General features: G+C 42.4%; 1 protein-coding gene across 2 annotated transcripts in view; it reads left to right on the top strand.

Moving 5' to 3' along the window:
- Positions 1-19,517, top strand: part of RPRD2 (regulation of nuclear pre-mRNA domain containing 2) — a 134,017-nt gene that overhangs the window by 42,833 nt on the left and 71,667 nt on the right. For both annotated transcript variants that reach the window (XR_012237159.1, XM_073610355.1), the window contains exons 2-5: positions 2,070-2,199; positions 11,754-11,854; positions 18,557-18,628; positions 19,317-19,372. Coding sequence is in view for 1 of the 2 variants with exons in the window: in XM_073610355.1 (XP_073466456.1) it covers positions 2,070-2,199; positions 11,754-11,854; positions 18,557-18,628; positions 19,317-19,372 (359 nt within the window). In the remaining variant the exon portion in view is untranslated. The remainder of the gene's footprint in view (positions 1-2,069; positions 2,200-11,753; positions 11,855-18,556; positions 18,629-19,316; positions 19,373-19,517) is intronic.

The following is a 19,517-nucleotide window of genomic DNA, read 5'->3' as shown; positions in this document are numbered from 1 at the left end:
CACATGCTGTTGCCTGCATAAATAGATGAGTCCAGTAGTGACTAACTCAGGTCCTCTCACACAATTTTCTATGTTTTCAGAGCCTCTGCAACATCAGGAGCATTTCCTCACACATGCTCATGATCCTTAGTGAAAACACAAAAAATAAGACCATCTACAAGTACACCGCTCTGTCTGCTGCTCTCTTCTCCCGCAGAATGGTTGAAATGGTTAACAATTTACTTTGGGCTTTTTGGAGGGTCTCCTAAAGGTTATCTTTAAAATATGTTGCTAACCTCAAACGCTCATAACTGCTGCTAAACTCGCATAAATGCGGTATGTAAAAGCTGTAAAATGGAAGTTTTTCACTGTCGGTTTCCAGCTGTCACATTTCCAGCTTTCAGAAAAGGTTTTCAACCACCTTTGTGTACTTGAACCTCTATTTAGAATGGACTGAAATCGCCCTGTGCCAACAGTAGTGAATGCACTACTTTTTGAAACGCACAGCAACCACAGTGCATGGTACTTTTCTACCATGCAATCTGGTGTGGGCAAATGCAGTTTGGGACATGCGTTTGGGGTGTCCTTAACTTTGCACTGACCCCCACAGCAGATCGCAGTATGGTATACGGTTAATACGCTCCTGTTTACTAAACTTATTGCTGCTGTGAAGAAGGGACGTTGAGATGTGTTAGCGCTGTTATACAGGGTGTGTTCTTATGGGGAGCACTTGGCTTGCGTTTCTGGGATCCATTTGTTTTTTTTAAATTTACCCAGCCCATCATGGTGTATGTATAGAAGGGGTCTCCAAACTTACTGAACAAAGGGTTGGTTTACTGGCCTTGAGTCTTTATAGAGCCCAGACTGTGGTCCAGTGTGATTAGAAAAACCTGTGGTGTCAGTGAGAGCAAACGGTGCCCCATTGGTTTTAGTGGAAGGAATAGTTGTATTCAAGGTAGGAATGGTGCCCCGTCATTGGTGTCGGTGGGAGGAATGGTGCCCCGTCATTGGTGTCGGTGGGAGGAATGGTGCCCCGTCATTGGTGTCGGTGGGAGGAATGGTGCCCCGTCATTGGTGTCGGTGGGAGGAATGGTGCCCCGTCATTGGTGTCGGTGGGAGGAATGGTGCCCCGTCATTGGTGTCGGTGGGAGGAATGGTGCCCCGTCATTGGTGTCGGTGGGAGGAATGGTGCCCCGTCATTGGTGTCGGTGGGAGGAATGGTGCCCCGTCATTGGTGGGAGGGCATATGGACAAACGGACCAGTGTGACAACTAGCACAGTCCTTTACAGCAAATACTGGGCATTACTCAGGTCATTGCTTTTCCAAAATGCTGCTGGTAGTTGTGGTAGTTCAGTATATGAATTTTGATGTGTTTTGTTAAAAAAAAATAGAAATAAAAGTCGTCTCACCTACCCATTTCACGATGAAGTGTTGGGTCTCAGCAGCCTGTGGTGAGGTGACCCATATTTTACAAAACGGCCGGGACATTCCTCTGTGTAGAGATTGGTAAAAGCTGGAAGTTGCCGCAGACATCCGGATTTTGAAAATGCAGTAGCTTTCTTGTCTGGTTCACACCTATGTGGTTTTCAGTATTGCAGAAATGCACTACAGCCCATTTAAGATTACTTCCTATGGGTCACATCTGCGTGTTTGTATTTTTTTTTTTTTTGGAAAGGTTCAGACCCCCCCCCCAGCAGGTTGCATTTTTGGTTCCATAGACTTGTGCTTGCGTTTTTGCTGGTTTCTCCTGCATGACAACTGGTGCCTCTCAAAAGCGCAAAACGCATTTGACATGCATTGACACGCTTTAAAAAAAAAAAAAAAAGCAAAGCGCACCAGGAAAATGCATCAACTGCAACCTGCATTAGTGTGACCCTAACCTAAAGGAACCTCAGGATGGTGCCTTGTACTTGCAGTAGAGTTACTATTAGAGCTTGCATTAGTAATGGGTGTGCTGTAAAATATTCTGTGAAACACGACAGCAGAATTCCCCTTGACACCTTGTTGGAAAATAGAAAAACAAAATTTTAATTTTTTCTTACGTAAGTAATTGGTGTCTGACTTCTCTTTCCTCTTTCCTCCCATACAGCTGGGTTTCCACATCGACTGAATCTGTTTTACTTGGCCAATGACATTATTCAGAACTGCAAAAGAAGGAATGCAATTGTCTATCGTCAATCTTTTGCTGATGTGCTGCCAGAAGCTGTTTCTCTAGTAAGGTAGGGTGACTTTTTTATTTATTTTTTTGTTTACTTTTTTAACATCAATGTTCTTGATGGTTTCCAATCCAAGTGATTTATTTTGTACTAAAAATGTGTAGAGAGAACCGTTTTTTGGTTTGATACTCTTGCCCAGACATTAAGCACCATTGCTAAGGCTCCATTCACACTATGGCGTTCCAGGTCGCAGGCGGAATCGCTGCAATTTTGAATCGCTGCGGGAAGTGCTTGCAATCGCCTTGTCTTTCAATGGCACCCAAATCGCGGTGCAGAACTTCTTTTGGGTGACAGGCATCCCGCGATTGCCAATAGATGTCCTCAGTCTTCAGGTTGACAGACAGCATCTTTTAAAGTGACTGTAAACCCTTTTACTCGGTGAAGGGGCGATCATCAGGTGATGCAGAGATTAAACAAATCCTACATAAGTTGTACCTGTTTCTCTGCAGTCTTCTCTTTACATTCAAAGTGGGGAATTTATAAAGATTAAGTTCAGAAAAAAAAGGGGGCAGAGAACTCAAGTTACCATCTGCAGAGCTCAGTGAGGGGAGCTCTGAGCTGTTTGGAGGGAAGAGACCCCCCCCCCCCCTTCACATTGTTGGCACCGAGGCTGTCAATTTGCTGGAGATCCCTCCCCTGTCACCATTTTTCTCTTGGTGTCAGGAAAACTTGTCAGAAGGGATTCATGCTGATAGCAGAGCAATGAAGCAGCAGACAGAAGTGACGCTTGGTGCTCTGGATTGAGGCAAGTACAAATAGTGGCGGGACATGCTTATTTCATGACTGAGGTTTATAATCTCTTTAACCCCAACATGCCTCCAGTGCACGTGCATTGAATTATAATGCACTTCTTTTTCGTTTTCATAAATGGGGCTTGTCCTTCACTTTTAAATTTCTTCTGTAATTCTTGGCGTTCTTCAAGACTTTAGGTGTGATTTTTTTTTCATCTTCATGTACTCGAGTTTACCAGCACTAAATCTCTCGAATTGCCTGCTTTCCTGAGTTTTATACCTAACTGTAACATTTGCACGTATTTAAGTGAAGCAGAGCATCATCCCCTCCCTTCGGAGACTGGGCCGCAGGGCAGTATTCCAACATAACGACCCCAAACACACCTTCAAGACAACCACTGCCTTGCTAAAGATGCTGAGGGTAAAGGTGATGGACTGGCCAAGCATGTCTCCAGACCTAAACCCTATTGAGCATCTGTGGGGCATCCTCAAATGGAAGGTGGAGAAGCGCAAGGTCTCTAACATCCACCAGCTCTGTGATGTCATCATGGAGGAGTGGAAGAGGACTCCGGTGGCAACCTGTGAAACTCTGGTGAACTCCATGCCCAAGAGGGTTAAGGCAGTGCTGGAAAATTATGGTGGCCACACAAAATATTGACACTTTAAGCCCAATTTGGACATTTTCACTTAGGGGTGTACTCACTTTTGTTGCCAGCGGTTTAAACATTTAATGGCTGTGTGTTGAGTTATTTTGAGAGGACAGCAAATGTACACTGTTATACAAGCTGTACACTCACTACTTGACATTGTAGCAAAGTGTCATTTCTTCAGTGTTGTCACGTGAAAAGATATAATAAAATATTTACTAAAATGTGAGGGGTGTACTCACTTTTGTGAGATACTGTATATGTATGATTTCTGTAGTAATGCATTTGGGGCATGTATGCGTGCTGTTTATTTTGATTGGCTTCTGCTGTGACTAATTGGTAGGTGCCAGAGTTCTGTTCTTTCAGCAGGGATGTGCTGGATTTTGTTTCCGTGTAAAGCTGGGAAATCCAGCACATCCCTTAGTGTAAACACCAAACTGTGTACACACTGGTTAGACCCACATTAAACCCTTTTTGATCTTCCAAATTTTTATTTCTTTTTTTTTTTTTATTAGTTTTGATTACATTTTAACTGCTTCAGCCCTGGAAGATTTTACCCCCTTCCTGCCTAGATCAGTTTTTGCGATTCGGCACTGCGTCGCTTTAACTGACAGTTGCGCGGCATTGCACCAAAACAAAATTGAGGTCATTTTTCCGCAAATAGAGCTTTCTTTTGGTGGTATTTGATCACTTCTGCATTTTTTTTTTTTTTTTTTTTTTTTTTGTGCCATAAACACAAAAAAGCGACCAATTATGAAAAGCTATATAATTTTTTTTTTTTTTTTTTTTTTTAACTTTTTACTATAATATCCCCAAAAAATATATAAACACATTTTTTTCCTGTTTAGGCCGATATGTATTGTTCTACATATTTTTGGTTAAAACACACAATAAGCGTATATTGATTGGTTTGTGCAAAAGTTATAGCGTCTACAAAATAGGGTGAAGATTTATGGCATTTTTATTTATTTTGTTAGTAATGGCAGCAGTCTGAAATTTTTTTTTTTTTTTTTGTGACTGCAACATTATGGCGGACACATCGGACACTTTTGACACTATTTTGGGACCATTGTCATTTATACAGTGATCAGTGCTATAAAAATGCATTGAATACTGTATAAATGACACTGGCAGGGAAGGGGTTAAACGCTAGGGGGCGATCGAGGGGTTAAGTGCGTCCTAGGGGGTGACTTTAACTGGGGGGGCTACCACTGACATGACAGCGATCACTGCTCCCGATGACAGAGCAGTGATCTATGTCATGTCACTAGGCAGACCAGGGAAATGCCTTGTTTACATAGGCATCTCCCTGTTCTGCGGCTCTGTGACACGATTGCGGGACACCGGCGGGCATGGTCACGCTGTACGCGGCGGCGCTCGAGCCCACAGGCCCCGACAATTAAAGGGGACGTACAGGTACGCCCGTTTGCCCACCGCTGCCATTGTGCCCGACGTATATCGGCGTGCGGCGGTCGGCAAGTGGTTAAAGAAGCATTACAAAACAGAAGCTGCCTGTAGACACAGAACAAAAACAGGCAGTCCTAGAAAACAAAACAGAAGAAAATGCAAAATAAAATTAGTACAGAAAACAGCCTTGCCTGTGGCTAATACAGTGCACACTGTCTACTATAGTATTAAAGGTGTGTAAAGTCTCGGTTTTTCACCTTAATGCATTCTATACATTAAGGTGAAAAACCTTTTGTGGTGCAGCTACCCCCCTTTTACCTACCTGAACCCCATCTTTCCAGCGACGAGAACGAGCACTGCAGCTGAAGGGCTTGGTCCTCATTGGATAGATTGATAGCAGCAGCCATTGGCTCCCGCTGCTGTCAATCAAATCCAGTGACACAGGGGACGGGGCTTTCAATTAAGCCAGCAGGACTCGGGGGGCACAAGTGCGGCTCTCTGTGGGGCACTCTATGCGAAGGAGGAGCTGGGAGCGCTGCCGGGGGACCCCCGGAAAAGGAAGATCGGGTCCGCTCTGTGCAAAACCCTTGCACAGAGCAGGTAAAGTATTGCATGTAGTATTTAAAAAAACAAAAAAAAAAAAAACAAAAAACTTTTACAATCACTTTAAGGATTTGTGGACCTCCTTACGTCTCAGGAACATAAACAATCATCTAAAAATTCACATTTTAGTCTTAACGATACAATTTGAAGGCATAACCCATTCAAACGAACATTCGATAAGATAGTAAAACGATACATCACATTACACAAGTTGGTCAGCAATCCATCCTCTAGGTCAGTGATGGCGAACCTTGGCACCCCAGATGTTATGGAACTACATTTCCCATGATGGTCAACTACACTGCAGAGTGCATAAGCATCATGGGAAATGTAGTTCCAAAACATCTGGGGTGCCAAGGTTCGCCATCACTGCTCTAGGTGTTCACCAAGTGCATCAATCGGAGACCATGTGAGGTGATCCAAGAATATCCAGAAAAACACATTTCAAAAAAGTTATAAATTTTGATTTGCATTTTAATGAGCTAAATAAGTAATTGATCCCCTATCAATCAGCAAGATTTCCGGCTCCCAGTTGTCTTCTATACAGGTAATGAGCTGAGATCAGGAGCATTCTCTTAAAGGAGTGCTCCTAATCTCAGCTTGTTGCCTGTATAAGACACCTGTCCACAGAAGCAATCAGATTCCAATCTCTCCATCATGGCCAAGACCAAAGCGGTCCAAGGATGTCGGGGACAAGATTGTAGACCTAAACAAGGCTGGAATGGGCTACAAGACCATCGCCAAGCAGCTTGGTGAGAGGGTTGGTGCGATTATTTGCAAATTGAAGAAACACAAAATAACTGTCAATCTCCTCGGTCTGGGGCTCCATGCAAGATCTCACCTCGTGGCATTTCAATGATCATGAGAAAGGTAAGGAGTCGGCCCAGAACTACACGGGAGAATCTTGTTCTTGATCTCGAGGCATGAGTGAAATAAGTCCCTCTATCAACCAGCAAGATTTCTGGCTCCCAGGTGTCTTCTATACAGGCAACGAGCTGAGATTAGGAACACTCTTAAAGGAAGTGCTCCTAATCTCAGCTTGTTACATGTATAAAAGTCACCTGTCCACAGAAGCAATTCCAAAGAGCTGTCCAAGGATGTCAGGGACAAGATTGTAGACCTACACAAGGCTGGAATGGGCTACAAACCCATCGCCAAGCAGCTTGGTGAGAGGGTGACAACAGTTGGTGCGATTATTTGCAAATGGAAGAAACCCAAAATAACGGTCAATGTCCCTCGGTCTGGGGCTCCATGCAAGATCTCATCTCGTGGAGTTTCAATGATCATGAGAACAGTGATCAGCTCAGAACTACACGGGAGAATCTTGTCAATGATCTCAAGGCAGCTGGGACCATATTCGCCAAGAAAACAATTGGTAACACACTACTCCGCGAACGACTAAAATCCTGCAGCACCCGCAAGGTCCCCCTGCTCAAGAAAGCACATGTACAGGCTTGTCTGAAGTTTGCTAATGAACATCTGAATGATTCAGAGGAGAACTGGGTGAAAGTGTGTTGTGGTCAGGTGAGACCAAAATCCTAGCTCGTTGGCTTCAACTCGCTGTGTTTGGAGGAGGAGGAATGTTGTCTTTTGACCCCAAGAACACCGTCCTCACTGTCAAACATGGAGGTGGAAATATTATGCTTTGGGGGTGTATTTCTGCTAAGGGGACAGGACAACTTTACCACATCAGATGGATGAGGCCATGTACCATCAAATCTTGGATGAGAACCTTCTTCCCTCAGCCAGGGCGTTGAAAATGGTCTGTGGATGGGCATTCCAGCATGACAATGACCAAAACACACAGGCAAGGCAACAAAGGAGTGGCTCAAGAAGAAGCGCATTAAGGGCCTTGAGTGGCCTAGCCAGTCGCCAGACCCATAAAAAAATATGTGGAGGGAGCTGAAGGTTCGAGTTACGAAACATCAGCCTCAAAACCTTAATGATTTGGAGAGGATCCGCAAAGAGGAGTGGGACAAAATCCCTCCTGAGATGTGTGCAAACCTGGTGGCCAACTACAAGAAACTTCTGACCTCTGTGATTGCCAACAAGGGTTTTGACACCAAGTACTAAATCATGTTTTGCGAACGGATCAAATACTTATTTCACTCATTAAGATGCAAAACAACTTATAACTTTTTTTGAAATGCATTTTTCTGGGTATTTTTGTTCTGCCTCACCCGGTAAAATAAACCTACCGTTAAAATTATAGACTAATCCTTTTTCTCAGTGGGCAAACAAAATCAACAGGGGATTGAATACTTTTTTCCCTCCATTGTACCAACAGGTTGGAATTTTTCCACAGCGGAGTATGAAGTGAGGGGGGGGAAAAGGGGCCTCCATGACTGCCCTAGGAGTTAACCCCTTCCCTGCCAGTGTCAGTACATTGACGGTGCATATTTTTAGCACTGATCACTGTATTGGCGTCGTCGGTCCCCACAAAGTGTCGGTCAGAAATGTCTGCTGCCATTACTAGTATAAAAAAATACAAATTCCTGTACATATTCCATAGTTTGTAGATGTTATAACTTTTGTGCAAACCTATCAATATAGGCTTATAGGGATTTTTCTTGCCAAAAATATGTAGCAGAATGTATTGGCCTATTTTTTTTTTTTAATTGGAAATCTTTATAGCAGAAATATCTCTATCTCTCTAGATATCTCTATCTCTCTAGATATCTCTATCTCTCTAGATATCTCTATCTCTCTAGATATCTCTCTCTCTCTAGATATCTCTCTCTCTCTAGATATCTCTATCTCTCTAGATATCTCTCTCTCTCTAGATATCTCTCTCTCTCTAGATATCTCTATCTCTCTAGATATCTCTCTCTCTCTAGATATCTCTCTCTCTCTAGATATCTCTCTCTCTCTAGATATCTCTCTCTCTCTAGATATCTCTCTCTCTCTAGATATCTCTATCTCTCTAGATATCTCTCTCTCTCTAGATATCTCTATCTCTCTAGATATCTCTCTCTCTCTAGATATCTCTCTCTCTCTAGATATCTCTCTCTCTCTAGATATCTCTCTCTCTCTAGATATCTCTCTCTCTCTAGATATCTCTCTCTCTCTAGATATCTCTCTCTCTCTAGATATCTCTCTCTCTCTAGATATCTCTCTCTCTAGATATCTCTCTCTCTCTCTAGATATCTCTCTCTCTCTCTCTCTCTCTCTAGATATCTCTCTCTCTCTCTCTCTCTAGATATCTCTCTCTCTCTCTCTCTCTAGATATCTCTCTCTCTCTCTCTCTCTAGATATCTCTCTCTCTCTCTCTAGATATCTCTCTCTCTCTCTCTCTCTCTCTCTCTAGATATCTCTCTCTCTCTCTCGATATCTCTCTCTCTCTCTCTCGATATCTCTCTCTCTCTCTCTCGATATCTCTCTCTCTCTCTCTCTCGATATCTCTCTCTCTCTCTCTCTCGATATCTCTCTCTCTCTCTCTCTCGATATCTCTCTCTCTCTCTCTCTCTCTCTCGATATCTCTCTCTCTCTCTCTCTCTCTCTCGATATCTCTCTCTCTCTCTCTCTCTCTCTCGATATCTCTCTCTCTCTCTCTCGATATCTCTCTCTCTCTCTCGATATCTCAAAAAATAAACTCTATTTGCGGGGGAAAAAAGACATGCATTTTATCTGGGTACAGTGTTGCATGACCAAGTAACGCAGTGCCGTCTAATAAAAAGTGGCCTGGTCATGAATGGTGGTAAAATCTTCTGGAGGTCAAGTGGTTAAAATGGAACTAAATCCTCCCCTCCTTTACAGCCACGGAAGCTGCCGTCTTGGCCTCTGTATGATGTCCATTTGCCATGGATGCTGCACATGTGATCAGTTATGACACAAGCCTTTGATTGCTTGACAGTTAAGAGCACAAGCAACTGTAACGTTATCATTGAAAGCATGCCTTGAATGTAACTTTATTGGGAAACGGGTAAATTAGTGGGTTTAGTTCCGCTTTAACAGACCGTGTTCTGCAGCAAAAGTAGCAGAAGGGGCTGAGGCAAACCATTTAACACTGACAGAAGTGCTTACAATGGTTATTGATGGGTTAAACATTTTATGTATGTAAAACCTTTATTCCTAAAGGAAAGAAAAAAAATTCTCCAACTGCTTAGAAAGTGTTAGCTGTAGTTTAATTAGAAGAACTTTACATAATTGACTAATTCTTCTAGTTTATCTAACACTACCCTCCAGAGAATGCTGCTGTCAAAGGGTGACTCTGTTGCACTTCCATATAGTGGAGCCACTCAAAGGCTAAATTCACACCTATGCATTCCAGATCACGGACGGAATCGCAATTCCTGAATTGCAGCAAAAGGTGGGATGCGCTTGCGATCCCGTTACTTTTAATGCACCCCAATCGCGGCACGATTTTGCCACGATTGGCGCCTGACAAATCGCGGCACACCTTTTGCCCAAAAGAAGTTCCAGAACTTTTTCTTTTGGGCGACAGGCATCCCACAATTTTGTTTGCGCGATTTTGCTTCAATTTGCTGGGCGACAATTGGGGAAAATCGTGCCATGATTGGGGTGTCATTGAAAGTAGCGGGGTTTGCAAGCGCTTCCCGCAGCCATGCGAGAACAGCGGCGATTACGCCCACGATCCGAAACGCCTAGGTGTGAGAGGAGCCTAAGACCGTATCTGTTTCTTCCCAGATCACCAGGTGAAAAGCGATGAGTGGGTTTGAGAGACTGAAAATGTGGTGGCTGCATTTGTTTTCTAAGGACTAGTGAGCTGCAATAAAGTACGTTTTTGGGTTTACATACATTTTTAAAGGATAAGCTCACCTTTAAAAAAGTAAAATAAAAACTTTAATTTATCATTTTTATATATCTATATAAAATCTTTTTTTTTTTTTTTTTTTTTTTATGGAGCCTGCAGATCATAGGTGCAATCTCTGGCTCCTGCCGACTGAGCATAGCAGTCTGTTCATACCTCGTACTGGAAGAGCGCAGGAATATCCTTAAGGTTGCTCGCCAGAGCTCTCTGTTGATTGAGAACTACAAGCTATCAGCCGCAATTGCATTAATTCACAGGAAACTGAATGACGCAGCCGTGTGGGCAGAGCCCCGCGTGCCTGCACCATTTTTAAATTGTGACCGTGAGTGCAGGGAGAAGATCCCCTGCTTGTTGATCAGGTGGGAGAGGCTGTTACATGTTCCAACCTAAAAATGAGTGGAACCATGTATATTTAAGGATAAGTCCTCCCAGAGAGGCTCAATCCTACCTGTTCATAATGGTGTGTTGCCACAATCCACCATACGTACATTGCTGTACCATTTTTTTTTTTTGTCCATGTGACCCCAACACACCCATATGGGTTGCAGTGCACTAGTTTGTGTTGCCCAATAATAAATGGTGCCCCTGTTGCCACCTGCACTGCGCATGTTTTTATTGCGCATATTTTTTTTTTTTTTTTTTTTGGTGAAGGAGAAAGTTGTTCACTTCTTCCTTTGTCCCAGGCAGCCCACATGTTCATACACACAGATCAGTAACACGCTCCAACCTCTCTCATCCTCCTTGATATAAATACAGATTTTTTTTTTTTTAATTTTAGATTCCTATTAAGTAAACCTTAAAACACTTTAGTGATATTAGTTATGTATTTCTTTTAGATTACCCGCTTGCCGACCGCATAACCTAGATGTGTGGCGGTGCTCCTGCACTGGATCGCGTACCTAGTACATTATCCGACATTTCGGGGTAGGGGGTGCGGGCCACCGGTGCAGCAGCTGTGCTGTGATGGCACCCACTGATTGGTGAAGAGAAACACAGAGCAGAGTTCTGCATATGTAAACCAGGCAGAGCTCTGTTCTGTCAGCAGCGATCTGATGGATTTTCTTTCCCTGCAATGCAGGGAATAAAATCATCAGATCCCTTAGTAAAAACAGCACACATAGTACAGGCAGAGAAAGATCACTGCAGAGCCGTGTGAAAAAAAAATTAGTAGCAGAAGCATTAGGTAATAGCATGCATAGAAGGTTCACTAACACGATGTGTGCAAGTTTAATGTTGCTTTAAAAGCATTTGTGGACTCTACAAAAAATTTTTTCTTTTCTTCTTCTTTTTTTTTTTTTTTTTATTTTTAATTAGAATTTTGTAGCTCAAACTATTGCATAATTACCTTGGCCTAACAATTCTCTTGCACTTTTTTTTTTTTTTTTTTTCCCCCCAAAGGGACCCATCAGTGGTTAAATCTGTAGAGCGAGTCATTAAGATTTGGGAAGAGAGAAGTGTGTATCCTGCGGACACTATTGCATCATTTAAATCCTCTATAAGTAAGTGGCTTTTTTTTTAAGTTTAAAAAAAGACTGTAGCTGTCTTGCTGCACTGATGTGTTGTGATTTGTAATGTCTCATTTGCATAGCCATGATTGATGCAGGATCCTTTGGGCAAGCAAGATGCATACTGATTGATGCAGGATCCTTCGGGCAAGCACGATCCTGCGTAAAAAGTTGTCATTACACTTGTGTTTGCTAGGTTTTGCATGCGTACATGGATCCAATTGGCCGCTGCTGCTGGGCCGACATCTACTAGCGATGCTGCTGGTTGCACACTATCGGTGTTTACATCTCACCTGTGAATGGGTCAATCATGCAGTTCTGATCTCAGCTTTCATTTAGAATCAGCCAAGTTCATTCTGCACAAATGAATAGATTTAAATATCAGTGTGTAATCCGCACCGACAGCACCATATTAGTGATATTTGCATGCTGGTCTTGAGGGTCCAGGTACATATGTAAATTGTCAGCACAAACTGTTGCATGCGTACAGCATAAAATGCGGCCTGAAGACTGGTATTGGTAAGGCCCTACAAACATAAGCATTTAAAAGCCAGTTGGTGAAATCCTGTAAACTTTTATGGTGAAGTACCCTTGCAAGTCTAAAAAAAAGTCCTAAGTGCCCGTCTCGAAAGTAATTTTCTATTGTTTGGGTGTCATAGTTTCTGTGTTTGTCAGTATGTGTGATGGTTTTTGTTTGCAATATATCCTTTTATGTGTGCATGCTGCAAAGACGTACACACACGTGCCAATTGGCACAGCCTGGCCAGTCACATGTGCTCTTTAGCGCTGCCATGGGTAAAGGAGAGCTGCCTCCCGCTTGTTTACACAGAGCAGGGATCTTCCGCTGCAGTGTCCACTAAGTCCCGCCTCCTGGACCAGCGGCTCCTGTGATGGATGTCTCGCATCCCGTTATTGGACCACTGTGATGTCCAGGAGCTGGGACTTCTATGTCACTGGGCCGTGCTGGGTAGTCGGCCCCTCTCTCCCGACGCCGCTGGTGGTGCCTGCTCTGGGGAGCGTATACCCCCCCCCCCCCCCCCCCCCGGTGCGCGTACCCCAGGCTGAGAAACACTGCTATAGACAGATGGCAATGTTTAGCTTACCACATATCGGTCTCATCAGTGGGGAGTCTGCATTCAGGGCCACCAGCCCAGCCTATCCTTTTAGCATTGGCCCAGGGGACAAATGCCACTCAGCCTAGTCCTCCCATGTAGCTTAGTGATTTTAGGCATTAGATCAGCATGACATGAAGGGAGTTGGCATTTTCAGGAGGTCAGCAAAGACTGCCCCCATATGTGTGGGGGTTTTTTTTTTTTCCAATTTTAGAAAGACATTTTCAACAAATAGTTTGAGATGTTGACATTGTCATGGAGGATGGACAACTTTTACGGGTGTATTTGTGTACATTATGTACATAATTTAGGTTACATAGAGATGACTTCATTGCTGTGCATTCATCTGTAACATTTAAACATGCAAAATATGTGTTTTGCTACCAATTATTCCCAGTATGAATGTAGAATGATGACTTGCTGATTTAGTGATTTAGATACAACCAAGTTTTCTTCTGATATTAGTAAGGGCTCACAAAGAATTTGAAAGGCAGTTGGTAAAATACAGAAGAAAAAGCCACAAAAAAGGTCCATAAAAGTGCGCTTAGGTCCAGGTATGATGTGTTCCTGCTGTGATAACTAGTCATAAACCAGTGGACATTGATCATAAATTGGATTTATTGAAATAAGTCACAATCATGAAATAAAGGCCATGCAACCAGTGGTGTCATATGTAATAAAACAACCTCCAATGTAAACTGCTCACATGTCTGCGGTGGAAGAATCCGGGATGTGTCTCAGCGCTTGCAAACCTCTAATGATTCTATGTGTCAGCTGGACTGTCCAGAGAAATCCAGGGGCTGATGGAAGGCCAGTGTGCTGGGGAGAAAAACCACAGTGAGACTAACATCTCTCCGTGGAGACAGCGTTTGGGGGCGGTGCGTATCGATAACATCACTCTCTGTGCCAGTGAACCCGAGCGGAAACCAAGGGAGGAAGGTACACTGGGAAGCGAGCCGAGAATACAGGTCCCGTCACAACATGTTTCCCGCTCCTGCGCCTTTTCAAAATCCTGTAGACCTTTTGGGAGATGTACGGCACCAACAGATATTGTGAATTTTATCCTGCCCTCTGTTGCTATGTTAGGATTTCAATAATATTACAATAAAGATATCAGTTTATCCACTTCAGGACCAGGCCTATTCTGACAAGTAAAAATACGTTTTATGTTTTTTTGTTTATTTTTCCTAGAAAATTACTTGTATCCCCTAAACAGTGTGTGTGTGTATGTGTGTGTGTATATATGTATGTATGGTATGTATATATATATATATATATATATATATATATAAAATTTTTATTATTCAGGAGATATATATATATTACTGAATAATAGCATGTGTGCTGAGATTGTTGGCAGCCGCGCTCCTTTATCAAGCAATACTATCAGGATATGGGGCCAATAATATATTGCACATCAATGGGAGGGGCCCAGATAAGCTTACAAAAAGAATTGATTAAATAGGGGAAAAGCAAATTCTCAATAAGTATATAAAAGCCATGAAAATGAGTGACAATCTTGCAGCAATGGAAGGTGTGTGTGTATGTATGTATGTGTGTGTATATGTGTATATGTATATATATATGTATATATGTATGTATGTATATATATATATATATATATATATATATATATATATATATATATATAGCACCAACAGTTTACGTGGCGCTTTACAACTTGAGGGTAGACAGTACAAATACAATACACTTTAATACAGTAGGATTCAGAGGGCCCTGCTCCTTAGAGCTTACAATTTTATATATATATGTGTGTGTAAATGTTGCAAGATATTTTGTGCAGCATTTCTTTAAAACTCAATTTCTTAAAAAAAAAAAAAAAAAAATACACTTTAAATATAAAACAAAACGAGATATAACCTTTTTTTTTTTTTTTTTTTTAAAGAAACATTTTTGTAAATTATGAAAAATGTTGCGCCGATTTTAAATACCTGCATGCTTGTGTAATTGTGGCAAACCATGGTATCTCAAAATCTCCATAGGCGACCCTTTAAATTTTTTTTTTACAGGTTACCTGTTTAGAGTTGGAGGTCTGGTGCTAGAATTATTGCTCTTGACGTTTGCAGCAATACCTCACATGTGATGCAAACACTGTTTACGTATGTGGGCGTGACCTACATATGTATTCACCAATGTGCAAGAGCACAGGGGTGCTTTCTAAAACTTTTATTTTTTTTTTTTTATCCTGTCCCTTTGAAAAAAAAAAGTTATCACTTTTATTGCTGTCACAAGAAACGTAAAAATCTCTTGCAACAAAGTATGACAGGTCCTTTTTTTATGGAGAGATCTGGTCAGTAATAACCCAGATCTCTCCTCTACAATAGCATAGATAAAAAAATACCCCTCCCACTATTGCTGCTTCTATGTGATCAAGCAGCTAATCAGCCGCTCTGATCACTTTTATCAAAGACTGGCGCCTGAGGGAAATTTCAATACCAGTGTTAAGGCATCTAGGTGCAGCCATAACCCAGGTATTAAATGCCAAAGTAATGACGTAAATTTGCAGTTAGCTGGTCAGCAAGTGGTTACTATGCACCATCCATCCTATTCCTTGAAGCAACTGATATTGAAGTCTGTATTTTTAACTTAAACTGTGGGAAAAATTAAATGACCCTCGCAGTGGGCTCCCCCTAAACTGGAAGGGTTACATTTGCTTTTTTTTTTTTTTTTTTCTCTAGGGTACTTTTTAAAAAGCAGTTTTTTACTTGCCTTTCCCCCGAAGTTTAGCTTTTTAGGATGGCGCATCATAACCTCTTACCGACCGCGCACTGTATATCTACTGCGACAGTGCGGGCCGGCTGTGCAGAATCACGTGTGTCTGTCGGCACCCACTGATCAGCAAAGCAGGTAATAAAATCCAGCACATCCCTTAGTGAAAGCACCTCACAGTAAACTAACACTGGTTAGGCACACACTTAACCCTTTGATCACCCTAGATGTTTAACCCCTTTCCAGCCAGTGACAGTGCATATTTTTTAGCACTGATCACTGTATTCATGTCACTGGTTCCCTCAAAGTGTCAGATTGTCCGCCGCAATATCGCAGTCCCATTATAAGTCGCTGATCACATCCATTACTAGTATAAAAAAATAAAATAAATCTTGTGTGTATGTATATACAGCGGGGAGGTGGGAAAATCTCGCTGCTGTAAGAATACAAATGATGCAGCGGGGAGGATTTCCCCATCTACACTGAATGTGTGGATGATGGAATTTGGTCAGTTTAATTCAGCTGCTTGGGTGAATGGGAAAAAAAAGTGTGAGCAGCTTCAAGCTGGAATACAATAGCACAGTAGGTAGTATCCCTTTTTATCCAGCTCACTTGTGACCATTGTATACCCACCTTTTTTAAGTATTTTATTTAATGGCAGTTTAAACCAGGACACCTTTATCCTTTTACATCCAGGTCATTTCCCATGTCTAATGATACCAGACAGGGGTGCCCCCTCTCGCCTCTCCTTTTCATACTATGCCTGGAGCCATTGGCAGAGGCTATTAGATCACACCCAGACATACGGGGGGTCCCTATGCGACAAAGAGAATATAAACTTTCTTTGCCGATGACGTGCTTCTGACCCTCACTAATCTCCAGGTATCACTCCCATTATAAGATTAACACGTCCAAGACTGAAGCCCTGCCCTTACATCTCCCTCCTGAAGTTCTCTTCTCATTAAAAAATTATTATCCTTATCGCTGGTGCACCTCATCCCTCAAATATTTAGGAGTACAGATCACCCCGTCATATTCTACCCTTTATTCAGCCAATTACATCCCCTTATTTAAATCTATCAAAGATATGTTAAATAGATGGAATCCTCTACCGATATCTTGGATAGGCAGGATAAATGTTCTGAAGATGTCAGTGTTGCCCAAGTTATTATATTATTTTGAAATGCTTCCTGTCCCTATCCCGATGGCCCAATTGAAACTCCTTAGAAGATGGTTTCTCAATTTTATTTGGAGGGACGGGGCCCATAGAGTAGCCAGTTCGGTCATTTTTTCCCCCGGGGGGGCAGGGGAGTATGGGGGCACCGGACATCCATAAGTACTATTTGGATTCCCACCTCCGTGCGGTGGTGTCCTGGGCTAGCTTGCTTCCCCCAAACAGGTGGACTGAGATAGAAATGGGTTCGCTGTTCCTGGCCCACCCCTGTTCCCTGGTGTGGTCTCCTGCTTTATTTGCTGACCCCAAGCTCCACGATCTCTGTCTGGGTCCCATGCTGTTCTCACTCAGGATATGGCGATCCTGCTATACCAAGTTCTCACTAGCTTCCTCATGCCCACCTCTCTCCAACATGCTATTTAATCCCCTTATACCTGATAGCCTCTCTCACCCCCGGATGTTCCCTTGGGCCAAGGTGGGTTTGTTTCAGCTTAGACATTTTGTACATCCTGTCACCCGGAAACTTTACACCTTTCAGGACTTACAAACAAAACACCCTATTCCAAACCAGCTATTCTTTTCATACCGCCAAATAACACATTATCTAGCATCCCTCTCACCTTCCCTTACTTTGACCAAACCTACACACTTCGAAGTCCTTTGCTCTCAAGGTCCATACCAACCACGACTGATATCTGACATATATAGTCTTCTGCAAGAGAACCTTCCACTCTCCGTGGAGCCCCACACATATGTGAGTAAATGGTCACGTCTGACACAACAACAAATCTCTCCATCCCAATGGACTAAAATTTGGACCTCAACATCTAAAATATCCCGATGTGTAGTGCAAAAAGTGACAGCTTATAATGTGCTTTTATTCTGGTACAGGACCCCTGAGGTTATTCACCGTTACGATGCTTCCCTCTCTCATGTTGGAGATGCGGAAGGACCAGAGGTTCCCAATATCACATTTTTTGGCAGTGCGATCTGATAGTTCCCTTTTGATCCATGGTTGTGTCAGTGCTCCAGCGGATTCTCGAATCCCATATCCCATTAGACCCGATTCATCTCCTTCTAGGTCTCCCATTCCCTGGTTTGGGAAAATCCTTGAACAAACTAGCATCGTATGTATTACTGGCCGCAAAAAGAGCTATCCCTGCGTGTTGGCTCTCCACTTCCCCCCCCTACCCAGACACAGCTTACAAACTATTACTGATATTTGTAGAATGGAGCATATGACAGCCATGGTGGAAGATGCTATGGAGAGATTTGATAGGATTTGGGCCCCTTGGGACCGATTTTATACAGGGCCCTCCATAGTGTTCCGGCTTCTGTTTTTCTACTCCTGCCCCTTATCTATGAACTGAACTTTTATAGTAGAGATTACAAGATGATCAACCTTCACTGATATCATTTGGCTCCTATGTGTTGTTTATATTATAATAACTCTTGCTTACAATAAGTACTGATTCACTGTAATTATAATCTTACACCTGATTATTTTATTTTTTTGTTTGATATAGCTACAATATGTATACTATGTTTCTTCTATTTTTGAAAATTTCTTAATAAAAATACAATTTACAAAAAAAACCAGGACACCTTTTCTTCCTTGTGCTTTGAGGAGCATTTTGGCTCACACATAATTGGCTAATTTGCTAAATTTTCTCACCACAGGTGGAGGCTGGAGTAAACGAGAGAGAAGTAAGAGTTCGCGTCCAAGACCCGAGAAACCTCCTCCTCCTGAACGTAAGTTGCCGTGTGTGCTGCGCTGGCTTAGTTTTTTTGTTTGTTAACCCTTCGGCGGGACAAGATCGCACATAGGCGTGCGCAGCCTGTTGCATTAGGGTATGCACCCCAGAGCTCAAACATGTGTATGCAGGGAAAAAAAAAATATATATATAATATATATTTTCACTCGGGAGCTTTCCGATCATATCAGCCAATCACAGCGGTCACATGAGTGGCCCACCTGCAGCTTGGTGTACATTTCATCTCTGCCAAGAGAAATTCACTCCTGCGTATTGGTGGGAGTGACTTTCTCCCAGGCTTGTCAATCAAAATGGCCAACAATTGGAACCTGGCCGACCGGCGAGGGTGCTCATGGACACTGAGTCGCTGGAGTGGAGGTGAGTATATAGCTTTTGCTTTAACGGATGCTTGGTATGATATGACAAATTTGCAACTGCATTACATTTATTTGCCCATTAATGGGTGTTCTTTCTGTCAGTATTTCTGCTGTAATGTGCTGCCCTAGAATTCTTCACTGTCATGTTCATTGATTCTGATCCTTTTATATCCCTATGTTTGGAAGCAAAATATCTGGATAGATCACCTGTCCCTGAAGTAGTTGTCACTTGATAAAAATGCTTTCTCGTTTATTATTAAAAATGTATGTTGCCAATACTGATTACTGGTAATCCTCCTTCTTTTCCAGCCCCAGTGGTGGTTAATAAAGCTGCACTGAAGTCTAAGATCGTAGCTGAATTTAGGGTAAGATTAAAATAGTTGTAAATATTTGAGATCTCAAGTTATCTGTTCAAATAATAATCCTGATATTGATCTGGAATCCACTGGCAGATCTGTACATATCAACTTTTATGTATGGTTTTGCTTATCAAGGATGGCTTTTATCCAG

Source organism: Aquarana catesbeiana, linkage group LG13, assembly GCF_042186555.1.
Source record: "Aquarana catesbeiana isolate 2022-GZ linkage group LG13, ASM4218655v1, whole genome shotgun sequence".
NCBI classification, from domain to species: Eukaryota; Metazoa; Chordata; class Amphibia; order Anura; family Ranidae; genus Aquarana; species Aquarana catesbeiana.
This window is presented reverse-complemented; position numbering and strand designations above follow the sequence as displayed.